This window comes from Calypte anna, chromosome 10 (genome assembly GCF_003957555.1).
Source record: "Calypte anna isolate BGI_N300 chromosome 10, bCalAnn1_v1.p, whole genome shotgun sequence".
Taxonomy (NCBI): domain Eukaryota; kingdom Metazoa; phylum Chordata; class Aves; order Apodiformes; family Trochilidae; genus Calypte; species Calypte anna.
The window spans coordinates 11,228,535-11,254,647 of NC_044256.1; the positions used below are offsets into that span (position 1 = coordinate 11,228,535).

At 34.4% G+C, this 26,113-nt stretch overlaps 1 protein-coding gene across 2 annotated transcripts; it reads left to right on the forward strand.

Annotated features, from left to right (window-relative positions):
* Positions 1-26,094, forward strand: FGF7 (fibroblast growth factor 7). 2 transcript variants are annotated; one of them, XM_030457134.1, is made up of 4 exons: positions 1-208; positions 731-1,300; positions 25,078-25,181; positions 25,561-26,094. In XM_030457134.1, exons 2-4 carry the CDS (start codon positions 1,015-1,017, stop codon positions 25,753-25,755), a joined length of 585 nt encoding a protein of 194 aa, XP_030312994.1. In that variant the 5' UTR covers positions 1-208; positions 731-1,014; the 3' UTR covers positions 25,756-26,094. The 2 variants fall into 2 exon arrangements, with proteins under 2 accessions (XP_030312994.1, XP_030312993.1); XM_030457133.1 differs by having other exon boundaries at positions 33-208; positions 1,106-1,300; positions 25,561-25,777.
* The last annotated feature ends 19 nt before the right edge of the window (positions 26,095-26,113 follow it).

Consider the following 26,113-nt stretch of genomic DNA (forward strand, 5'->3'; position numbering starts at 1 on the left):
GAACAACAGCTCTACACACTCATGCACGCGCACGCATAAGCACACAGACACCATCGCTCCGGCATGTTGATTTATGGAAACAATTATAATTCTGGTGGAGCCTTTCTGAGCTGAAAAAGTTTGTAGCCACAATACAGTGTCTCATGTTGCAAAAAGCAGGCAACAGAAATGGAATACTTGGGTATCCAGCTCTTATCAACAGCAACAAGTAAGTTATGTGTCCTTTGCAAGAACATTCAACAGTTTTTAATAGCTAATAACTTTTATCTGTGTTTGTATATGCTAGCTGCTAAAAAAAGCATTAAGAAAGCTATTTCTATAACTATACTGGAAAAGGTGGGAATAAAAATGCAGAGCTAAGACTAAGAAGTCTGGCTTGAAATGCAAACTAGAGAAAAGTTATCTAATAGATTGTGTTAATAGTGACTGTGTATGAAGCAATCAACAGAATTTTACTATGCATGAGAAAGCAGTTCGACCGAATCAATAAAGGGGTTTTGGAAGGACTTAAAACTGAATACAGAACTAGGTTTAGAATCAGCTTAAATGTTTATGTAAATAGTTGTGAGAGAGGTATCTGTTGTATGTACATTTGCATACTTTTAGAAATCAGCATGTCAGACGTTTATGTGTAGTGCTTTTCAGTAGCATAATGTATCATTGCATGTTTGTAACAATTGAGCATAAGGACTTACACATCCACCTTTTCTCACAGATCTTTTACTTTCAGTGCAAGCAGCAAATTCAAGTAGTACAGAAGGTCACGACAACAAAGGTTTTTATAACTTGTGTCTTTAAAGGATATTCTGACTGAAGAGATATTTAAGAAGCTCTTCTATTTCGCCATTAACTATTAAGGAATAACGATCAGAATTCTAGAAGAGGGAACAATCTCATTTAAATGAATCTGTAACACGTAAAGACAGAAGGCAGGTCAGTGACCTCAGAGCAACACTCTACTTGAGATTTAATTTTCATTATGTTGTTCATGAACACCCAGAACACTGCACTATAATGCACAAATGGATACTGACATGGATCCTGCCAATTTTGCTCTACAGATCATACTTTTACATTATCTTTCTAATGGGCACTATATCTTTAGCTTGCAATGACATGACTCCAGAGCAAATGGCTACAAATGTGAACTGTTCCAGCCCTGAACGACATACCAGGAGCTATGATTATATGGAAGGGGGGGATGTAAGAGTGAGAAGACTTTTCTGTCGAACTCAGTGGTATATGAGGATTGATAAGCGAGGCAAAGTAAAAGGGACAAGAGAAGCAAACAACAACTACAGTAAGTAATTGGTTTTGTTTTCCTATTTCTAAGGTTGTTTTGGTTTTTTGGCTTTTTTTTTTTTTAATTTACAGATCATTGTTTCTCATTCCTTGGTGTATAGTATTTTCTGAAGAATTCTGTATAGTGTACTGACCATTGTATGAGACAAGCTTTCCAATTAATGCTACGGCAGGACATTTGTTATTGATTTTGAAATGCGTCATTTTAAATACTACGTTGTAGATCTGCTAATGTATTAGTTACAGCTGGGAACTATTAGCAGACAGAGAGCCTATTTCAACAAGTGAATTAAGGTTGTAAGTATGAAAACGTATAACCACAAACTCTGCTCATAAAATACATCTGAAATATTACACGACATTTCTATAGCTCACAAAGTACCTAAAAGTTTGGTGTGCTTCAGTTAAAAAATAAAACATATGCAATACTAGAAAGTTCAATGGAAAGAATTATGTAAACTCTCTTGCAAAATCATGTAGATAGTTTGCCAAGCCAGAAACAAAATCTATTATAGTTTCTGCAGTTCATTATTACAATGATCATGATGCTGAAAAAATATCCTCTCCCTTTTCTTCCAAAACCATGACTCATCTAGAGAGAATGGACATATAATGTTTTGCAAAGCTGTACAAAATACAGTTTTGGGACTGGCAAAAGACTTGTACTATTCTGTATTTTTCACAAATACCTCTGTATCTTCCATTTACACTTGAAAGCATCAATTTTGCAGTTGCTATTTTTGCCACTTTGGTGTCATGCTATTACACAAATATTATTTATTTAGAGAAATACAACATCTACTTGAAAAGACAATATTTTATTAAGATAAAACAGGAAAATACATAGGATTATACTGCCTATTTCAAGCCAAAATTATAAGGAAAAGGGGGCAGAGACATGCTGGCTTACTGTTTAGAGTCAAATGAAAGGAAAAATACATTCCCAAGGATGCTATTAATACAGCTTTCATGTAGGATGTACATAGTACTGTGCTTTTTATAATGGCAGCAACAAAATAAATCAATAAATCAAACTTCAAGAACTTTTAGTTTAATTTAGCTTTTAGCTAAAGTTGACTGCTTATTTACTATAAGAACAGCACTTTTGCATGCTATGCGCCTGCCTAGTGGGCTTCATAATTTATTTCTTTATTTTGTTACTATGTTAAGTGCTTGGCAACTTGCATAGCTAAAACTTCTTTGACTGATGTTCCTTTTGAAATTTGTTTCCATATGTGTCCTTTCTTCCTACACTATTATATAGTGAACAACCATATTCCTCTGAAAGACAACACATGGCCAGCAGCCAAATAAATTATTTGGTCCATGTTCAAGAAGACTCCCATTGAGTTTCAGGAGGACATTGCTACAATAGAGATCCATTGGGCATTTCAAAGTGAAATGCTGCTCTCATAAAAATCACTGGGGAAAACCGTTACTGACTGTTGAAATAGTTTCTTCTACATTTTTGCAGTGAAGTGATTATCCACTGGGCCCAATCTATTTCACTGTTATTTACAAACACTTTAAAGAGACCATGAAAGCATACTGAACTGAATAATTAAATGCATTAGCTTGTGGGGTTTTATTTAGTTCCACACTGTTTAAGTAAAAACTTCTGTTAATTATTTAACTTCATTTCCAATTCAAGTAAGGGTTCTTAAGTTCTCTATTGAATCCCATGCTGCTGAAGCACTCTCTTGACACCCTGAAATGCACAGTAGTGTAACTCTTAGAGAATATATCATCTTCTGTTAAAGGCAATCCATTTTCTTTTAGTTTTCTGAACACTTGATGAATATTTAGTGTAGATAAGAAATGGTTACAAATTATAAAAAGGCAACCTTGAGTCATTAAACCCTTACATTTCTACTGCAGCGAAAAAAATTCTGACTTCTTTCTGTGGTAAATGCAATACTTATTGGGAGAAAAATTAATCACAGAATCACAGAATATTTGAGTGGTTTCTCTGGTAGCTGATGTGCACTATAGGGAACTGTCTCCACCAAATTTAAATGGTCTGTGGGAAGTCTCCCACCCTCTTAAGTCTCTTGCTGTAATTTATCTGTTGTGTCCTAGGAAACAATATCCAAATGCTTTTGTTGGGCACATAGATTAAGGAAATATAGACTGGAAAAAGAAGACACTGATAACTTGGACTTTCTGAGGAACTAAAAACAGTATTGTGAAAAAATACTTTGTTGTCATACCCTCTATTCAATAGAGTATGTAAGGCCTATTTGAAGATGTGTTTATGATGCTATATTATCATCATCATAAAGAAATTATTTTGAGAAGAAAAAAAAATTAAAAATCAACCCAAATAGCAACAACTGCCCCCCAGAAAAAAACCCCACCTGGAATAATACACTCTCCCTAAGCCAAATTTTTAACATAAGAATACTAAGCAGTGTTCTTACCCAGGGACTCTGAAAAGCATAATTTTAAAATCAATTTTAAAATCATACCCATTACAATGATCAATCTGGGTGTTAACAATATTCTTGCTCCATGATTTCCAGTTCTGAAAGTTAGTAAAAGGTAAGTCAGAGCAGTTTCTCAGAATGAATCCCTGAACAGCTGCAGTCTCATTAATCAATGGCAAAAAAGTGTTGCTACGAGAAGCTCTTATTTTATCCTTATTTTTCACCTATATAATAAAAGGGATCCTTTTCCCTCTTGAGTCACTAACATGTCCTACTAAAATGAAAACCGGGATAAAAAAAAAATTTTTTTTTAAACCATCATAACTCTGCTCCATAAAGGAAGCTGCATTGACAGTTTTGTAGGCAGAGTCAGCTACTTGTTTTCAGCCCGTGAACTGTGAAGCATAAATAATGTGAAGAGCAATCTTGTAGAATGATTACTTCATCATAACTTTGACAAGTGCCAAAATTCACAGAGCTTCTCTCATCATTTAAGACTAAAAATGTAGGAATACCAAGATGGTGAGGAATTAGGGTCTTAGTATTTCATACTTCTCTAGTAATTACAGAATAAAAGATACATATGTTACTGTGAAAGTAACAATAAAAGTATTGAAAGTTTAAAAGTTTAGGAAATTTTAAGTCAAGAGCCACGGTGTTAATTGCATGTGGATTGCAATACCATGACAAAATTAAATACTGACCAAAATCCTGACACAGTTGTAATTAATTTGTATTTCTCATTCACTTATTTCAAAAGACATTAGAAGTTAACTGCTTAGCCCAAGAAACGTGTGTACTGCTTCAGTGAACACAAATTGTCGAATCCTGTTTACAACAGTGATGATCTTGTAAGGCACCCAAAGAAGACTGTTCTGTGCATGTTTCAGAAAGCAGTAGAGCCTTCTGGTGGACATAAAGGTGATAACTCAAGAGTAAACTAAGTAAATCAGAGGACACTGATGTCCACTAAGCAGAAGAAATCACTGTGCACCTGACAGCTTTGCTTTCATCCTGACAATGAAAAGGCAAAGTGAGAACTGGGAGTGACATATTGAAATACTAAAGCAAGAATTAGGAAGCAGCCAAGAGATGAGGTCACCCAGAATCTGCCATTTTTATAACAATTTTTCTCTTTCACAATCAATCACTTGTTATACTTTGTCCAAACATACACTATATGTTTTTCTCAAAAATAAATTTTGTATCTTTGCTGGTGTAAAATAATCTTAAGTCGGCACACGAGCAGACTTTTTGGATTCATGATTGTAAAAAGTGAGTGGCTGAACAAATCTTGGAGATCACATGGCAACTTTCAAACTCTATCTTTGATAGAAAGTAATTTTCTTCTTATTCCTGATTACTTCTCCTTCCATTTCAGTTTCTGTTTCTGAGTTTTGTCAGATTTTCTTCCACTTTGTTCAGAGGAAAAGGCAGCAAAAAATCAGAATTTATTTTCATTCTATCCAAGAGAATTTACAACTATGACTGGATGATGCTTGAGGACTTGCCACGCTCTGTTGCCTTTGGAATCTCATTTTAAAGACTTCAAAGGTCTAGTTACCAGAAAAGCCTTCCCGGAACCTGAATCCTAAGATGTCAGATCCTATCATATTCCATGTGTGCTTTAAACCCAGAAAGTGCCTGTTTCCTCTTCTTTTCAGTAGATTAAGTCAACTTTAACAAGTGAGAAAAGATTGTCAAATGAGATCTTGGAAAAAATGGATGAAATCTTGATTAGAATTTTTATCCTGGAAAACTACTTCAATTTTAATCAAAATCCAGCAAGACATAAGTTTACAGCAAAATTAACTCTTTTTTGTTCAAAACCTAAACCCTAACTGATGACAAAATAAATTTTATACACATTTTTATACACATCTATATTTTGCTTAGAAATCTGACTTATTTCCAATAGCATTTTATAAATGCCTCAGAGTAAAACAAATATTGGATTATGTATGATGTACTACTATACAAATTTTAGCTCTTTTGCTTGAATGCACACTACATAGAGAAGCAAGAAGGTTCAGTATCTGAAAATCAGGTATTTCAAGGCATGCATTGATCTACCAGGTTCAGTTAAGGACTGTTCCAAACAAGTGTGTTCCAAACAAGCAAAGTCTGTTTTTGCAACTGCATTCTTGATTTTCAAAAATTTATTGATTCAACCAATGCACTGGCCTCAGAAGACAAACCTTTACCTAATATGAAAGTGCTTTTCCTTCACACTTGTACTCTTTTCAAATAAAGCAGAGATTTAATTCAAATGGCAATACATGCATGTCCTTTTAAAACAGCCTACAGAACAATTCACTCGTACTGTGATTAATCAGACCTAAAAAGATTTCTTTTCTCCCTCTCTAGCTGTTTGTGGTTTCAACCAGTCAAAGAGACTCTATGCCTATACCTTATCACAAATAAGGTGAAGCAGCTGTTGGTGAAGATGGTTTTTAGTAAAGATGCAGGACTTAAGGACAAGGAAGGATGGAGTAAAATCATTAACCACTGCAGCAAGATTCCTCAGAGATCACATATCAATGTCCAGATCAGTGCTAAACTGACTGAATATGGCAGAGATGCCCCAAAACACAATTAAAAACGTTCATTATTTTTTAATTTACCTCCTGAATCTTCATCATCTCATCTATTCTGTGGTATTTATCAGCTGAAAAAAAATGTGTGAAGTCAGAACGGTAGCAGTTTAGATTCACTTTCTACTCTGTGCACAAAAGGATTGCATAAGATTTGTGAAGGGAGAGTAGAACTACTGGGTCCAGGCACAGGCAGCAGCCTCACAAGCTGAGATACCCCGACAGGGCTGTGCCTGCCGGCATGCGCTTCACAACTGGCATATGAGCAGTGAGAAACATCCAAGATGGATTTATACTCTTTGTGCTGAAAATTATTAATTTGATCTTGATACATGTTTCAGCTGGGACTTGGGAGTTTTTCTGAATCTCTCATTACTGATATTTCTCAGAAAAAAGAAACATAGAATTTTTATGGAACCGTCAATGACGTTTAGCAGCTGACTGCAGAAACAGTTACAGGAAAAAAAAATTAAAAGATGAATTGCAGCTCCTTCTTCCCTACAGCTTTTTTCCCCCATTATAAATGTCTGAATGTACAAAAAATTCAGTATTGTATCATATTAAGGATATTATTGCTCCATCCAGAAGAAAATGTGCTGAGGTGGCCCTGACCTGAGACTCAAGAGACTTGAGGCTAGTCCAAACTTTTAAGCAATTTGCTAACAGACTTTTGGAAAATTCTTCAAGATTTCTGTGCCTGTATGAACAAGAGATTATTCACCTCTGTGTAAAAAGCTATAAAAATTATTAGTGAAAAGCCTTCCAAACCTACATAAAAATTATGTTATAGATACTAAATATTTTCATTATAGAATATTAATTGACTAATAACTAAAGTAAGTAGCTAGACAGAAAAACACAGAGCTCAGATGAATCTTAAGGAAGCAAGTTACCATAAAGGTTAATACAAGGAATTTTTTACCAAGTTCTACACTAAGCCTTGCAAAACAAACCAAAATCCAGATATCTCCTTTCATAACTTCCATCTTTCTGTATTATCTGAGTATCTGAAAGGATTTTTTTCAGATTTCTAGGCTCCTGAAGTACAGAACAAAGCTGGTCTTCCCCTTTGTCTTCTTGAGAGCTCAGGAAGACCAAGACATCCCAAAGTATATAATCACAGTTTCCACACTACAACACGTATGGCCAGTAGTACATTGTGGACACATTCCTCATCAAAACAGCGTAAGTTTAGGGAAATGAAGGCTGCTACTCTTCTTGGGTGGCACAGTGCTCTCATTGCATAATTGACTGTCTATGACTATATTTGGCAACTGTATTTCAATTGTCTTTTTTGACCTTTGACTTGATTTTTAATTTTTAATTCTGGATATGAGCTAATGGAAAGGTCAAGATAGCCTTCTGGTGTATGTAATTTAGAAACATTATTAAGTAAAAGTTAACAGTGAAAATTCCTATGGCAATAACATAATGGAGGTTAACAATCAGAGCACTGAATTATCACACTTCAAAACTTTTGTAACACATGACATCATCTACACAAATGGAAAAAATGCTTTGTAAAAATTGGTGCTGAAAAGTTGGAAATGGATATTCAAAGACATGGCCCACAACTTCATGAAAACACACCAAAAAGGAAATAAAGAAACCAATGCAATCGATAAGCTCTCTTGACTATTATGTAGCTTTTGAAAGAACAACAGTAAACTGCAATAGGGTTTTTACAGTATTCACATGCTGCCTGCAACATGACTCTAGTACCTGCACAGTTTATCAACAGAAGACTACATTATACTAAACAGGCTGTATCAGATGATCACACAGGTAACTCAGTTAATATCAAAGCTTTATCAATTAATTCCAACTAAGCATTTATTCTTATAAAGTTACAGTGAGAATCTGACTCTCCAAAAAGAGAATGGAAGTCTACATGTTGTATTTAAAACATTAACATTTTCCCCCAGCATGCAATCTTTCAAAATTAAGCACAGTCAGATGATGGGCAGGTCAATGCAAAACCATAAACACAGAAAACATGGCTATTTCATAGCATTTATAACCACAGCAACTTAAGAAGGGAGCAACAAACACCTCATCTCCATCTCTTAAATCAAAACACCTGTTGAATAATGGTATCTTTTTGAAAGTTTCCTTGTATTAGTACTGCAACCTTTAACAGTACATGAGTCTTGTAAGATGCCTTACCCCACACACATATTCAAAGAGCACTGGGAGGTGCTGTAGACTATAAAAAGCAGCTGATCAGATATGTCCTTGGCTATTTTGACACCTTGGAACGTTGATACTTGTCTATCTAGAAGGCAACTTAATTTAAAACAAAAGAAAACCCCACCTGCTAACAGGAGACTTGTTTTCATTAATATCCTCTGTTAATTTTCTAAGTTTTTATTGCAACCTTTAAATGTCAAGTGGGATTTCATATCTTTCAGGAGTAACTGAAAGAAAAAAAAAAAAAAAAGTAGAGAACTATATGTTTATTAAAGACAAATTCTTATTGATGGGTATATATATCGTCCAGAGATGAAGATATAGGTGGTGGGGTGGGAATCACAATCAACCTTAGATTTTGAAAAGGTTGTGTGTGAATCTGCTGAAGTCCCAGAGCTGCTCAGGTGAACGGTGCCAGAGTTCTGTGGGCAGTTTGTGTGCACAGCTGTGAGCAATGTAGTGGCAAATGTGAAGGGTTAGATGCTTGTCAGGTGTGTGGAAACGCTCACTGCAAGAACTTTCTGGCACAACACATGCACAATATATTGCATTATGATTATAGATTTGCCATTTGAGTAATCTACATGAATGCTAACAGTGACAATGTTCAGGCTCTCCTGCAAGCCTCTGAGCAGATGGATTTGGGAGAAAATGTGGATCTCAGTCAAGGAAGGAAGGCAGCACAATGGAGGGAAAGAACAGATTGAATCCAGTAGCTTCTGCAGCAAAGACCTTGTGAAAACCTGAGTTGTCCCCTCCGACAGGAACTGTGCAGTAAAATAGAAAGGGTACCTGAATCCTAAAGAGTTTAGCCAGTACTGGTACAATTGAAAAGTGCACCAGCAAATACAACTTCATTTTCTTATGCCAATTTACTTCCTTTGGAATAACACATTCAGCTTAGGGACTGCACATAACGTGCAAGATGAAACAAATCCAAACAGGTTTCGAGTGCAATTTGCAAATATTTAGAGAACCAGCTACGTAAATTTAATAATGATTAAATGATTTAATAATGATTAAATGATTAATGATTTTAATAATTATTAAAATAATGAGCTCAACCCGCAAAAAGAGACAGATTTACACCATAGGAAATGCCAGTACAAAGTCTTCCTCATCAGAAGTCCTTTATGTTTGCTTATGTGAAAAACCTGCACCTGAGAACTCTTGAAGTTGTAACAGCAATAGCACTGTAGTTATGCCCAAACATTCATCCCCATTAAGTTCCTCAGCACTGTTGCTCGTATCAGTTTAGCACCAGCTTACCAATACCTTGCTATAACAAAAGCAAAAAAACACCTGACAATATAGAAGCTACAGGCACGACAAATACTCAACAGTACTCTGTCTTCAAATGTTTTTACTGATCAAATACTAAATTGGACACAACTTCAAGAGGTTATTTTTAACCTATTTGGTGACAAAAAGCCATTATTCAAATTAAAGCGAGCTCCATTCTTCTAACTGAACCTTTTATGTTTTTGACTAAGCATGGAGATCCTGGTCAATATTTCCAACATAGACTGAAAACCAAAACCAAATAAAAAGGTACATAATTTCCAGAGCAAACAAGTTCTTCCTTAGAACACTCTAAAACACCGCATGCAAGCCAGAAAAAAAGTTTTCTTATGCCCTCTGTCACAATTATGATTCCAAAATGCTTCTTCTGCCACTCTGAAAAAAATACAACCACCTACCTCATCAGGTAAGACACAATGGAAGAAACACGGAGAACCTCTTCCCTATAAGAAACTAGTCAGCTACAAGGAGCCGGCCCTGCTCTCCTTCCTCCCACTTACTCATGTATTCAGCTACACAGGTGTTTTGAGTCTCGTCCTCTCTTTTACATCCTGCCTCCCCTGCAGTAGTTGTACTCTGTTTTCCAGTTTTTAGCAACCTCTCTGAGCATCTGTTTCAGCAGGCAGGAAGGAAACTTTCATACCGAGGCTCAAAAGATAAGCAATTTGCCATGTTTTCCTACTTTAGTATAACAGCCATATATTTGGGTAAATTGGTCCTGGAGTTTGTAGTTAATATTTCTTAGTTCAAAGGAAACCAAATGTTACATGAATTTTGAGATTAGCCTTGTGAGAGTCTGCTTAAATTATAAAGTGAGTGGCAAGAGTTCTAGGCCATCTATACTTGTCCCTGTCAGTGCCTCCAAAGTTGAGCAATGAAAATAATGCAGCTACTAATAAAACCATTCTTTAAAATTATTACACGCTGATTTCCATCTGAATGTTCAAATTAGTGAACTGTTGCTCAGGCTACTTGATTATAAATAACAAACAAAAACAACTTAATATGCCTTCATTTCTGATTACATCTTTGCATGACTTGGGAAATTCAGTCTATGTTACTGAACATAACTGACATGAAAAAATACCAGAAAAAAAAAAAAAAAGATTACCACATCTTTCTAGGAAACTGTTACCACATCTTTCAAGGAAATCATGTTCTGCTGATTTTTTTGAGTTATGTAATCCAGTGTTTTGAATTTAAATTCATTTCTTTTAATATTACTATCCTAGGACATATTCTGACTGAATTAATGAGAATTTCTGAAATGGCATTTCAATGCAGAAGGAACACTAGAAGGAAAACCAGTCTATACCAAGATCATAAAACTAGCATTAGACCAAACTAGACCCAAAGCAAAAAATTTTCAGGTGCTTCATAACATACGAGGTATAAACTCCGTAATTTAATAAGGTGGTGATAAGCTTAGTTCTGATCCAATCAGGTTATTGAAGAGAATGTTATGACTTCCAATGGCTGCATCATTTAAGCAAAAAATTAACTAGGGGTAGAAGATGTTTTTATCATAATTATGTGAATAAATTATTGAAGAAATAATAAAAAAAATTTTAACATTTGGAGTATAATAAATAAATATCTCTGCCAAAATAAGACTAAATGCTAATCCCACTTTTTTTTTCTTATGTAACAAAATTCTTCATAAACATAAGTAGATATTCTCTACATTGTCCTCTCCAGACAGTGTCTGCAGATATCCCGAAGACAATTTTCTATAAGTGCTGACAAATACTCAAGGAGCATTTCAAGTTACATTTCAAAAAGCAATACTTAAGCCTAAACCTCATAGAATATATATGATACTTATATTTCTAAATCACTTCAGATGGCATTTGCAAAAATACTCAAGTAGCCACTTTTATGCAACACTCTGAGACAAGACAAATAATAGAATCCATATTTCCCCACTTTCTCCTAATCATTTGCAAATGATCATCTTGTATCCATAAGATGCACTTTTGGTTTTTTTGCTGCTAGGGCTAAATTAAATTGTATGATTGCCATTACAAAAGTCTTTTTTCCTTTTCTCCCTCTACTTTTTTCTGACTGATACCATGCTGTTTGGGGTGTCCCACTCCAGTCTGTGACAAAATTTAACAAACATTAGTTTTTTACAAATTGCATATGAAAGTAATCATACGTAATTCCCCAAACAATTAAGTACATTAATTCCAAAACTAGAATGTAGGTGATCAGCTGTTTGTAAGTGATGGATTTAGAGCTGTGTTAAGCTCTACATTTTGTCTTCTTGTTCATACTTCAACAATGCAGTTATATGGATACTTTCAGCTGAACTCAGATTAGCAAAGCAGAATTGCTAGTTATAGCTCCCATTTCATGAATTTACTCATTTTCAGCTCCAGACCCATCACAGTGGGATGGTTTCTTTCTTTTTTTTCCCTCTTAACAGTTATCTGTCAGCTGCATGCCAAATAGCCTCTGTTAGTGGATCCCTGAAGAATTATATATATACATCATCTATTGTAATCACATGTGCTGCACTTTACCTCACAGGTGGTACTGCACAAAAGAGTCTGATTTGAGCCCTGTGAGACTGTGCCATATTTATTTCATTAACATAGAATTCTAAGTGAAAAAAATATTTCCTTCTTTGTGTGCTTGGTATGTGATTGAAATGCATTCTCAACAATGCAGAGATATAATCAACACGTGAATGTAATTGCTGAAGCAGAGTATCAGCTCTCTTTTCAACACACAGTCAAAATATGGCTGTTCAATTCATATTGACTTAGAGAGGAACTATAGAGAACTAAGATCAATAACCTAGAGAGCTGCTTTTGGAAGTGAAAAAATAATGCACAGCTGTAGAGAAGATAAGTTACTGACTAGTGGAAAAGCTATCTAACCCTGTGATTCATTAGGAAAAGTTTGCTCAAGAGTTGAAAGACCCGTATTAGGAAAGAAACAAATATATGCATTTGTAAAATCCTGGTTTTATTAAAATGAGTAAGTTTTTTTACTGATTTCTGTCAATGGCTTCAGGAGTTAAAGAATACCAAATTTTAGCTATTGCTTCTGCAAATCCATGTGCTTTTACTTTAAGAAATGGTTTCATAACATTGGCAATACAGACTGGGCATAAAGATAAATGAAATTCTTGTTGCACCATTAATTGCTTCCTGACTAGCAGAATGACTAGTCAGAATGACTTATCTATATCCTACCAACAGCTATTTAGGAATAATGTTGTTACCTCTATTTATTCCACTCAAAATATGTGCTTTAGAGCATAATGCACTAGAGCATACCCAATTTAGGATAATCAACTTGAAAAATATTTAACTGTTATGTTTTAAATATATGTGCAATGTTATATTTGTGTATGAAAGATATAAATGGAATTTTATTCTATTTTTTTTTGAGCTATAGTAAAGGCACAGATCCATATATCTATACTGAGTAAAAACTGATTGCATTATTTACACTGATTACATCATATTATACTATATTAAATAGTATATATATAATTTTATTGCAAAATTCTTTCTACCATATGACATTTGCATTCACATATGAATAAAGAATACATTGAAAGTCATGGAGGAATTAAGGAATTAAGAATAGCAGAAGCTCTTTGTTACGTTTTGTGTGATAAAAAACAATTGTCTTCTGCAACAACTTTGGTACTTTTTCTCCAGCACCGTGTTGAAACACAGCTAAAGTCACAAATAATGTCACCAAGAAAGAAGCCACCACTCAGAATAGCCATAATTTTTTTCAGTTAGAGAAAAAAGCATAGCAAATTCTTTACCAAAACCATGTTTTGATATATATTTTAGTATGTACCACTAGCTCTACAGCCAGGGTCTGTGCTGGTGCAACTTCAAGGCAGTTCTAAAATTTCCCACTGAGTTCAGTGTTACACAGTAACTTTTCCTTTATTTTCATGTTACTAACAGTAGAACAGTGCTACAAAGAGTAGAAATTATGGTAAATGCAATGCAGAATAAAAAAAAAAGCCTGCAAACTGAGTCTGCCAGCCACAAAATTATACAAGCTTAGTGCAAATCCTCCACAAAACAAAAATGACAGTGCCTCCACTATGTGACTCTGCTTCCATACAGAGAACATTTTACTCTTTCCTTCATGAACAAGATCCTTGTTTAAGCCCATTAGCTGCAATGCATGTTTTCAAAAACCTACACATCACAGATCAGCTGTTTTTAAACAATTTTAAAGGGGCCCATATATTCTGCTACAGATTGCTTATGAATTACTTCTGGTGGAGCTCATCAAAACTTCATGACATCAGTACATATAAAAGTGAAATAAGAATTGTGCAAATTGTTGCAGAGAAACTGAGAAGTGAAGCATTCCCAAAGGCCTGTCTGAAGCTGTTATCAAATGCTTGAGTGGTATAAAATCTTCCATTTGTCTCAAGATAAAAGTATGTCTGTGTGTTTATGCCAGTGCACTGCACTGTAGTCTATCAAACAGGTTGTTCAATTATTGTCAGAGATGGAAATTTGGAATTCTTCCAGAATAATAATACAGCTGCCAGGACAGATCTGAAATTAAGTTCTTAAATACTTTAACAGACTGGTCACAGATAACTCTGTTATAAATTGTCACCACACAGTGACATGGTGGTACCTGTGTGTTCTGAGAGCCAAGGAAATCAACAACTGCTCAGGCAGAGGAGAGCTCACACCCTCCCTTCTCCCTTCACCAACTCCTTAGTTGGGAAGAAAGTGAAATAGTTTCTATCTCATTTTAAATACTTTCCTCTGGTCAACTGAGAGACTTAAGGCATATCGATTTTACTACCTTTTACTGACTAATTTAATTTAATTTAACTGTTTTAGGGTAATTACTGTCAAAATGTTGGATGAATCTTTTCAAAGAGACTTGATCTTTTAAGTCACTGAGGTATAAGTTTTTGAGAATGTTCCAGTAACTAAAGTTTGAGTTAAGCATAACTATATCTATAGGAAAGTCCTTTCAAACTGGTCTGTAGGTAAGGTTATTGGTGATAATGCAAAGGAGCAGGGGACAACACAACTTCCTAGTTTCCCTTTTATATGTCCCCTGTATATGTCTTTAGCTGATCTAAAAAATGATAATTGAAATAAAGTTGAGAAACATCAGTTACTAAAATTCTAATCTATTTATTAGAATTTGATTCAATTATTGCTTTTGATTTTGAGGATTTTAATTTTCTCCTTCTATTAGTTTATATCTCAGCGTTTGGACCAATACAGATTTTGAAAGTTCAACTACATCAAATTATTTGTCAGGAGCAAACCAGAATAACTTAAGAGACCATATCATATAAATATACATCCAGTAGTGTTTCAAAAGCAGAAAGAATGAACCAGATGGTTCCTATCAGATCCCACTCTGTGGTACAGTAAGGGGTTAGTATGATTTTCTTAGCAGCTTCTTGCATTTTGTACACAGACAGAAATTATGTAGTGACAGCTTTAGTTCTCACAGTGGTTTTAATTGATATTTTTAATTGTCTGTCTGTGGCTGTTGCTGCACCAAAAAGAAGATCAGATTTAGAAATTGAACTGAAATGTATTCAGTTGGGTAGTGCTTGCCCTAGGTTTTACCAAACTACTTAGAGTGGGAAAAGACCCTTTTGCAATAGGGTTTGCAGTGTTAATGAATTAAATGTTCTCTTAACTCTGTGAAGCAAAATTTTACTGTACAAAATTGCAAACCATGTAAAATTTTTTTTTCCTGTGTCGGAGGCCCCTAACTATACATAAATATACTCTGGAATACTGCAGCCACCCTCTGAGTCCACTTTCTAAGTTTTACTTATTTTAATCAGTTTAATCTGGTTACTAGCTACATCTGGGAACATTTTCACTATTAAAAATGCATTTTACTTTATATTTAATCTCATAATACAGTTTTCAGTGCCAACAATGTCGTTACGATCATTCTGTGAGCATTTCAAAATGCTCTTAGTAATATTTCTCAAAGATGTGTAATTCTAAATTATCCTGAAAAAACCAGAAGGCTGTTCTGAGGTCCAGTTTTTCCCCAGAACACAGCTCTGCTATTCCCTCTGTCAAGCCTGCCTCGAGGACCAGGAAATTTGACACAGGAACAGCTTGAGACAGTACAGTCTGCAGGACAAAACAGCTAAACCTTGAGGGAGAGGGAATACTTCATATAAAAAAGAACAAGTTCTGTCTTTGTATGCATTTTTGGCCCCTGTTACTGAATAAGTCCAACAGACTGTACCATGTTACACTTATGCCATGTGAGACTGGGGATAAGCCATAACAGCACAGGAAATGCACCTGGAATTTAAATTCTTCAAGACACAATTCACATCATGAATCATTCAATTTCTTCTGCACAGAAAAGGTATGTGAATATGCACCCTCATTATTCTTAGAAAAACAGAAGGAAAAATCTTCCATTGACATGGATAACTTTATGTAAACTATGATTACTCACTCCACCTAGGAAAAAGGGAATGAAATTTAATTTGGAATGATGCTGGGGCAAGACACCAAGACACCAGCTCTTTACTAGATGAGAACACAAATTATACTATTATCAGAGAACAAATTAATACACTAAAAGACATCATGGAAGAATTTTGAGACAGAAGGCTCTGGCCCTATGTGGAATTTTCCCACTTTCACATAATCAAAATAGCTGTAGGCACAAACTAAATTTGGGAAGTTTTGCACTTAGTGTATTTGTCTTATTTTACTGTGAAAAGGTTGATTAGCAGCCTGTTACATTTATTTTGCTATTTAGCCAGATTCTAAAAGTCTACAAAGCTTGAAAAGACCATTTATTCTAATGAAATTGGCACAAAATATTTAAATACTGGAAATATACGTCATCTGAGATGTAAGGGAAGTATTTGTTGTACAAGTTTAGCTCTAAACTATTAAAGAATTTATTTTTTTACCACTTGGATACAATAATATTTTTTAACAGTCATATCACCCTTTTTTTTCTATTTTTATTACCATCAAATTATTAATGCTGTAATAAGAGAGAACTTTTGCAGACTGAGAATTAAGACTTGGATTTTATATGACACTATTGATTTAAAAAAAAATAATATTTTTCATTATAACCATATGTTTAGCTCCAAGGCAATTTTTATGTGAAGGAAATGTCGTTTCTGCAAAAATGAGAAATGACTGCATGCTGTATAACAGGCTGATCCAGAAAATATTTATATGAAATGCACTGTGGAGAGCAGCAAAGTGAAGGGTCCTAATAAGTTTAATGAGAAATTCACAAGTGAATGACTGCTCGGGGCAGGATGTTATTCAGCTGGCCACAAGTCAGAAGTCTTAATGGAAAATTTCCACAGTTTTACAATCTACTTTAGTGAAGAATGTCACACTTTTTTTTTGTTTTGGATGTCAGATCAAGAGAAATTTTGGAAAGACACTGGTGCAGAACTCGAGTGATCCAAGAAGGAGTGAAGGCAATTTAGAATATTCTAGACCAGGTTTTAGTATGCTACCACTTACAATGAAGAATGATCTCTAAACTTATCTAACTCACAAACATTAGTGGAGAGACAACAAAACTGAGGCCAAACAGGTTCACCAATACAGAAAAAGTCAGAAATTCTAAGCTATTTCTCTTCAGCAAGAATTCATTGCAATATCATCTCTGAAACCCTCACTACAGTAATTAGTGGCGTGTTGCTTTACTGAGAGTTGTAAACTTATGGGCACTGCTTTACACCTTGAAAAGGAACTCGAGAAGTTATTATGGCTTTTAATATTTCCCACTGCAGATTAAATGTGGTAAATTTGCAAGTAAAAAGGAAGATGTGTTTACTAAATATCAATCTGGAAGTTCAAACCAGACTTTTCATTTCATATTGTGGTACCAGTAATACATATTCAGAAGGCCAGATTATACCTTTGATGATGCATGTGAAACTGTAAATGCCTTGAACAATGCAGGCTCAAAGTTGAACTTCGCTTACTCCTTTCTTTTCTGTCTTAAAGGTAAATACCCACAAGTCCAAGTAAACTTGTAGAGAAGAGATCTTGGAAGTAAAGTGACAGTATTTCTAACCAGTCATTTTAGTTCCCTGTTGTTACCACATTTCAAGTTTGGTTCTCATCTTGCATTTTTTTACACTATCTTCACAGTTATCAGGTTAGCAGTTTCATTTGGAAAACTTATAGTGGCTCAAATTCCATAATCATCTTATCTGTCAGTGGTTGATTACGACCAGGATAATTGCTTATTATAAAGTTATTCTATCTAGCAAGGTGTGTACTAATCAGCTTGTAGGACTGGTAAACAGTGGACAAATTAAAGGATAAGGTAACATCAAGTAAGTGATCTTTAAAATTATCAATAAATGAAAATCCACCAACATACAAAAACACATTGATAGACTTCCATTATCAACTAGTTGACTTTGTTAAATACAGTATGCCTACTGGTTTTGTGCTTAATTAACTGCAAAATGTTATTTAAGCACCAGCTATCTATGTTTTATCAGACATGTTCTGCACACAGACTAAATCTTATAAGCAAATTCTGCTATTTGAGGATGCTTGAATAATCTGCTGCATCAAGCCCTCAAGGAATATCTCTCTATCCTTAATCACGTTTCCCCAGGCAACTACAAATTTTCCTACTTGGAAATCACACATGGGACAAAATCAGGGGTTTTGAGTTCTTGGAATATTTGTCCATGATATCCAGATGTCTGGCAACTCACTGAAGCAGTAGCTTCAACTGTTCTACTGAAAATCCTTGACAGATCCATTGTTTACGTGCAGATCATTTTTACAGCCATATTCATATCCAGAGTGCCTCAGATAGTCTGCACGTGCCCAGCAAATGCACACATGGATACAGCACAAAGCCTCTAAAGAAAAGCTTTTAGAGCCTTTCATATTGGTCCATAAATAACAAAGTATTTTATATGTATTTATGCCATAAATCCAAATTTGGAGGAATACAAGCAGAAGCAAATATATGACATTTAAAGAAAATGATAGGGAATGTATGTACTGCCTTCTTTTCTGTTAGCATAATTGTTTACTAAAATCATATCCCTAGGAAGTAAATTCCTGGGGAGGAGACAAGCTCATCTCTGCTTTGAAAACTACTATAAATGTTGGACTCTATTATCTTAAGTCTTTTCCAGCCTAAAGGATTCTATGATATACTTGCATATCTATTTCTACTTAGAGAGTTTATGAACATAACTTCTATGATGCACAATCTGGGAAACTCACTCTCCTGGCAAAGCAAGTACAAAATACAAATGCAAATTCTACATCCTATCAATTGTAATTTAGTAATGGGGAAGGATAAAATATAATTAAATCATATTAAAGTATCTCTTAAATTAAGACCTTTGTTTGCAGTAATTTTAATAGCATTATATTTTCTATTTGAGAAAGAGTGAGCATGCAGATTGCTCCACCTAAAAATGAACTTCAAGATGTATTCATTTAAAATTTTTATTACGAATCAAAATAACTTAGCAAAAATACCTCACAATATACGCAGTTAAAAAAAGTATGGAAAAAATATGGAAAGTGGTAATATTTCCTGAAACCAATGACTTATAAAACTATCCAGTGAAAGTATTCGTGAACTTTTAGAAAACAAATAACAATACAATCCTCTGGAAAAACCTTTCAAGACAGCTAATAAATGCCTTTACCACCCTGGCTCACTGAATGCTGTCACACACTAGTAACACCATGAAAGTTTTCCAAAATACTGTATGATTGACTATTGTGATTTGTACTTTCTTGCTTTAAGAAGTACAAACATTAACTTACTAAATCCCAATAGAAATTGCATTTAAATACCATTAAACACTGTCTTTTAAGCACTAACAAGAAAACTTTTCTTGGCCTCGAATCATCTGCAAAGGTCACTTGAATTCAGGAATATGTGCTCCAAATTTAATTAATTGGAAACACAAGTCAGTGAAATTTAGAAGAGTTTCATTTTGTTTTGACTTATTCTCCATTCAAATCTTTTCTGCCCTCTTTCCTGAGTTTCCAAATACTTTATCTTAAAACAATTCTGCCTAGGAAAGGGTGTTTCACAGACATGTTCCTTACAAGGGCTAAACTGTGAGTGCCAACCTCCCTGCTCCTAAAAATCAACAACAGGCTGACAGAAGCCACAAGAGAGGCCACAAGAAACAAAGTGCTGTAAATGTCACACAAAATTTGGTTTGTAAACACCTGAGAATATTTTTTAAATCTGCATTAGATATGTTAGTTATTTTTGTAAATGAAATCATGTAAAATAATTAACTTCTGATAATTAAGTTCTACAGAAGTCTCAACAGTTTCCATCTTACCATTAAACATTTATTGATAATAGTTACCTGACAGAATGGAAAAATACTGGGATGAAATTGCTGTTGGCCTTGCTGAAAAATGTAATGGATGCCAAAATTTCTTTTTCAATTAATGTCTACAAATGTCTTCCAAACATATGAAATGTTTGGAAAAAGAACCAGCTGATGAGGAACCAAACATAGTGTGAACTTTAAACCCTTGTTGAAGTCTTCCAGAGCAATCTTATCACCCAATGTACTGGGACAGTTCCCCAGCATGTGAAAAGATACCTAGCTCTCCTTTCTCTTTCAAAGACCCACTGGAAAGGTTTTTACCACCTGCTGAATCTTCAGTAATGTGCTCCACTTAGAGCTCTCAGAAGCAAGAAGTGTAATTGCTCTTCCAGCCTCTTGGTTGCAACATGATTAAAGACAAAATGCCCCAATTTTGCTAAGTCACAGGGCTCTCACTCCTTTGAAATAGATAGGATGTTGTGGTCAAGCACAAAGAAACAGCCTATTCAGCTATGGCTGCATACAGTTAGAAATTAGTTTAATATAATCCATCAACAGATTGTGTAACAATAAAAGCAAAGATTTGTTAAAGGAAATAAAATGCCACAGTACTATTGTTTTGCAAAAGAAAAAAAAAGCTTAGCAAATACAAAGAAGATTAAAATGTGAATGTGAAAATATTAATTAAATGAGATAGAATATACATAATGTTAGATAATAAAAACCAAAATTACTAAACACCACTTGCCAGTAAAGAACTATCTCACATGAAAATGCTCAGTTATTTATAAATGATGTAGCAAAATGCCTTTTTTTCTACATAAATTTCCAGCCTAAGGACTGTTCTGTCTTCCAGGCCACAGTCAGGGAATACGTCCAGACTTACAAGTGTCCACTTGTAAAAGTACTGAGCAATTGCCATTCTAGACTAGAATGCCAGGAAACTCACCTCATTTGTTATGTAAATTGTCTCAAAAAACCAATATATATTTCACTAAAACTGTTGTGACAAAATAAAGGATTTTTTTCTTTGTTTTTTTTTTTCCCCACTGGATTTTATATCAACTGTCTGTTATTTAATTTGCACCAAGCAGTTCAGAAAATTGCTCCCAGCATCCATAGCTATCTTCTAAAGAGAAACTTTAGCCCATCCCAGCTGAGGGTCTTTCACATACATGGGACAGAATTTCAGCTCTGTAGGAAACTTCTTTCACTACAGGAATTTTAAACTACGTTTGATACACTGACCATGCAACCATATAAAATTGTTTGAATTTTCATGCTGATTTTGTAGAAATTACAGTTGTTTCCAATTTTGTATGCCCATTTTCAGGTTTGGTTTTTTCTCTTTGTGCCTCTAATCTGATTTCTTTCCCAGTTACTTTGTAGTACATTCAAGTCTTCTCTTAAACCTCTTCTGAAATTTTGTGTGAATGCTTTAAATAAAGTTACTGAAAATTATAGTTTACATTTTCATTTTAAAACGAAGGATATTTAAGACCTTGTTGAAGTTTGGCCTTTTGAACTTTTCATCACCAGCATCTTATCAACTTAAACACATCTTTTAAGTAATTTTGAACTTACTAGAATACTAGAAGTTCATTTAAGTGGAACAGTCTACATAGAATAATTTTCCCTTTCCCATCCTAGCTGGGTGAATTTTTCCTTTTCATGAGCAGAAAGTGAAAGGATTAGAACTTTTCCTTCAAGAGAAAGCATATAATAATAGACTTGCTAAAATAAGACAGTTAATAGTATTTATAATTTCTCTTCAACATCTAGCAAGTGTCTAACAAGTGAGTTCCATACAACAGATTGTATACTGAAATATTCTAAATCCTCAACTAAACTCAGCTATCATGGTTCCTAACTACATAGTAATGACTTGCTTGTCCCAGTTTGCTAATAAGTCCTATCTAATTTATTTAAGAAAAAATATGCAATGATTTTCAGCAATACTCCATTTCTGAAATGAACAGAAGAATTACTGAGGTGCAACCTCCAGAAGAAGAAAAGGGAGCTTAGATTATGTTGTTTTATTGCTTAAGGAATGCCTTAAAATAGAGAAAGGAACTCAGTGACAATCCGTTTTCACATCAAATACAAACATGCAAAGACCTAAATTACATAAATGCTTTGCTGAAAAAAGAGACATCTATGCTTTGCTTCTCCTCTGAGGATTTATGAAGACAGATCAGAACAGAGAAGGCATGATCTAGAACAGGGAACAGAAAAAGGAGCACATGCAATTTGTGATGGGCCATTTAATTCTGAGATAGCCATGTTCTGAGAAAACAATCAAGTTTACACACACTCTATTTCCACTGAAATCTCTATGATGTTTTTTATTTCTCTTTAACTTTCCTAATATTATAACATTTTTAATGTGATATTGTTATTAGAGAACTCATGTGATGTTCCCTCACTAAACTTCATGAAGAGATGCACAGACAGAATATTTAGTGCCATGCAAAGATCTTACACATTCTTTGGACTTTGCATCACCTCTGAGTCAGGTTGTCAAATGCTATTTTTGTCAGAGCTACCCCTAATTTTGGGTGTACTAACTTCTTAAAATTGTGAAAATCCCTTAACAGTATATCAAGTTTCTGAATATAAATAGCAATTCATGAATCTCAAATTATCCATCTTTAACTCAAGTGCATTGCTTTTTATGCACAATAGAATTTTAACAAATAAGATGAAAAGGGAGGTAAAGATCTTAATACAATAAATATATCACACTTAGTGCCCTTGTAAAAGAAAAACAGAATATCACTTTGATAGATAACATTTTGGTTTTCTATTCAGATTTGCTATATGGGAGGCTTAAAAAATATTTTTACATCCTCAGTTTCTGTCCCATGCCAAATTCTATATCGATAGCATAAATTTTCCACATGAAATAAATTTATGTCTCAACTGAGAAAAACGAGTACCCAAAACCAAAATAAAATAATTCCTACAAGTTAGCATGAATGTCACCACCTAGATTAAAAAAAAAATCTAAGAAAAATAAAGCTTCTAATAGTAATATTGCCTTGGACAAAAGCTTTTGGTATTTCCTTTATAAAAGTAGCAGTATTTCTTATGACTGTAAATTCAGCCAACATCAGCTTACTCAAGGAAATCTCAATTCCTAATAGCATGCATTGTTTAAAAAAGTAATTTTGAATCTTTTCTTTTTTTTAATTCTGTATAAATAGAAGACCCAAACATTGATTTTAAAAGAAAAAACAAAACAAAACCAAACAAAAAAACCCTCTCCCTAAGTTAATGGCCAGCACAGGCAAAAGAACAAATGCATATAAGCTGTTGCTGAAAAAATGCAGATTGCAAATTACTACAGAGTCTCTAACCATTAAAATAAATCAAATTCTGGAACAGCCTTCGGCGGAAACACTGGGGGCAAAGAAATAACAACTCTAATTTAGTATTGGCAAAGTTTATGAAAAGAGAATTATCTGATGCAATTCCCAGGCTAGCAGAGCACTGGACTTGATGACCCAGAGATCCCTTCCACAGTTATGTGCTTTGTTTGGTTAGATGCAGATGTTCATCTGTTTTTCAGCCTCACTGTGGTTTTACTGAAGTGAAATTTAAATGAAAGTTAATACAATTTCTGTAAGTTTAAGTTAGAAATTACCCTTTGTAAGAACTGTTGCTAGGCCTGCAGCAGAGTGAAACTTGTCAAAGAATTCTGAAAGCTTTACTAAAAGTTGGCTTAGTATTATGGAGACATACACAAGTGTTTGGAAATGAATGTGCAGCAGGGCACACACACCAGAAGAGGTAACTGATCTACTGGTAGGGAAAACAGATGAAAAAAACTAATTAATGGCAAATTATGATCATGTGCAGTAGCTGTGAAGAGTCAACACAAACTTGAAAGACAAAAAAAGGAAATGTTTTGTTCAAGAGTAAGGTCATCTTTCAGGTGACAATCTAACACAAACTTCTCTCTCCCTCTCCTTCCCTTCTCCCCCCAACACTCAGCAATTGAAATTGCCTAGAGCTGGCTGGCTTTGAAAGACTCTTTTGGAGAAGGAGTCACAGTACAGATGCTACTGCCCACAGTTCTGTAGCTGGCTCAGTATGGAAGAAGATCAAATAACCCTAAACTAGTGCTTAAACAACAACAATAATATTTAAGGTTGAAAATAACCTTGTGTTGCTTAATAACCTGCACCATCCTCCAGCCTTTGCTCTGCTTGTTGCTTTGTTATGTTTTGTTTTATTCATGTAAGAAAATCTTTTGCATCGCAGGTAACTTAAATGTATCATAGTGCTTACAGGAAGCTTTTACAGACACACATAAGTGAGATGAAAATAAAGTAATTTACAGAAAACTACTCTAAATGTTTTCTGGTTTTGAATAAAAAGTTCTCAGAGCAGCTTTTAATGATTTTCAAAGACACGTATTTCTCTCTGCAGCTCTGATCAGTCATAAAAGCATACAAAGGTCAAACAAATACTTTATCTTATTGAAGACACTGTGGTCTGTTTTCTATCACTCACAAGTTCTAAGGTTTACACCCTTTCAAGGAGATGACACTGCTACATGTCTTTGAAATAAAGGCTTTACACAAATTCTGTGAACCTTAATGTCTATGTATATAATTCTTCCAAATGAAACCTGAATTTGATAAATTCTAAGCTTAAGTGGATTTTTGAAAATAGAAAAATCATAATTTCAGTATATACTTCAAAATTATCAGCATACTATTTTCTAAGAGAGTCTATGCAGAAACAGTCACATCCAGATGACTATTTAGTAAAGTCTCTCCCTTTCTTCATGTGACTAAGTACATGATTTTTATGTTTGCTATGAACGATTGCAGATTTTCAATAAACAGCAATATTTCAGAATATGTTTTCTAAGCTTCTAAGTTGACTGGAGAACAACCAACCATTCTACAGCCCTTCCTGTGTGCCTTTGCAGGTATTCTAGAAATCCGAACAGTGGCAGTTGGAATCGTGGCAATCAAGGGAGTGGAGAGTGAGTACTTCCTGGCAATGAACAAGTCAGGAAGACTCTATGGGAAGGTATGGATACAAGCTTTTATGTGTACACTTCTCACATGCATTTTAAAGATATGTATTTTTAGATGTAGCATTAGTACAGTTTGTATAAAACAGGTTCTTAGAAAAATAAATAGTATCCTGTGCTTATACAATACTAGAGTTTTATGCCCATTTAATAAATTCAGGGATTAGATCTTATAGTCTTTTAAAAATGGGGAATACTAAGGGGGAGTAGAGAATAGTCAAATATTCAGTACTCAGATCTCAGAAGTCCACTTCATTTATTCGAAACATTAATAATATACGGGGGTTATAACATATATTCATCTCCCATCTTCCCTAACCTAAGTATTTAAAAAAACATTTTTATTTATTTTACTTTATTATTTACTTTCAACAGAAAGTATGCAATGAGGACTGCAACTTCATAGAACTGATTGAAGAAAACCACTATAACACATATGCTTCTGCAAAATGGACACACAAAGGAAAGGAGATGTTTATTACATTAAACCACAAGGGAGTTCCTATGAAAGGTAAAAAAACAAAGAAAGAACACAGGGCATCCCACTTTCTTCCTCTGGCAATATCCTAATTACAAATGATCTATAAAGAACTAGTTCCAGCAGGAAGATTATTTTTAAGAAGACTATTTGACAAGATATCAAGAGAGGCTGGAATACTACTGAGAAACTGAACAAGCTGGACTTGCGCATTTATGTTTATTTTTAAGAGACTACGTGAAAAAAATTGAAAATATACACAAAACCAGATTTACTAACTAAAAGTTGTAAAAAATTCTAAAGAGTTGTACAATCATTATCTTAGTCATTGTAACTGGGTAGTTTCTTAAATTAATTTACCCTGAAGAATAAGTCATGACTTGATTATCTGATAATATTTTATTTAAAAAAAATCCTATCTGCTTCCTAAATATGGCTGCTATAATAATA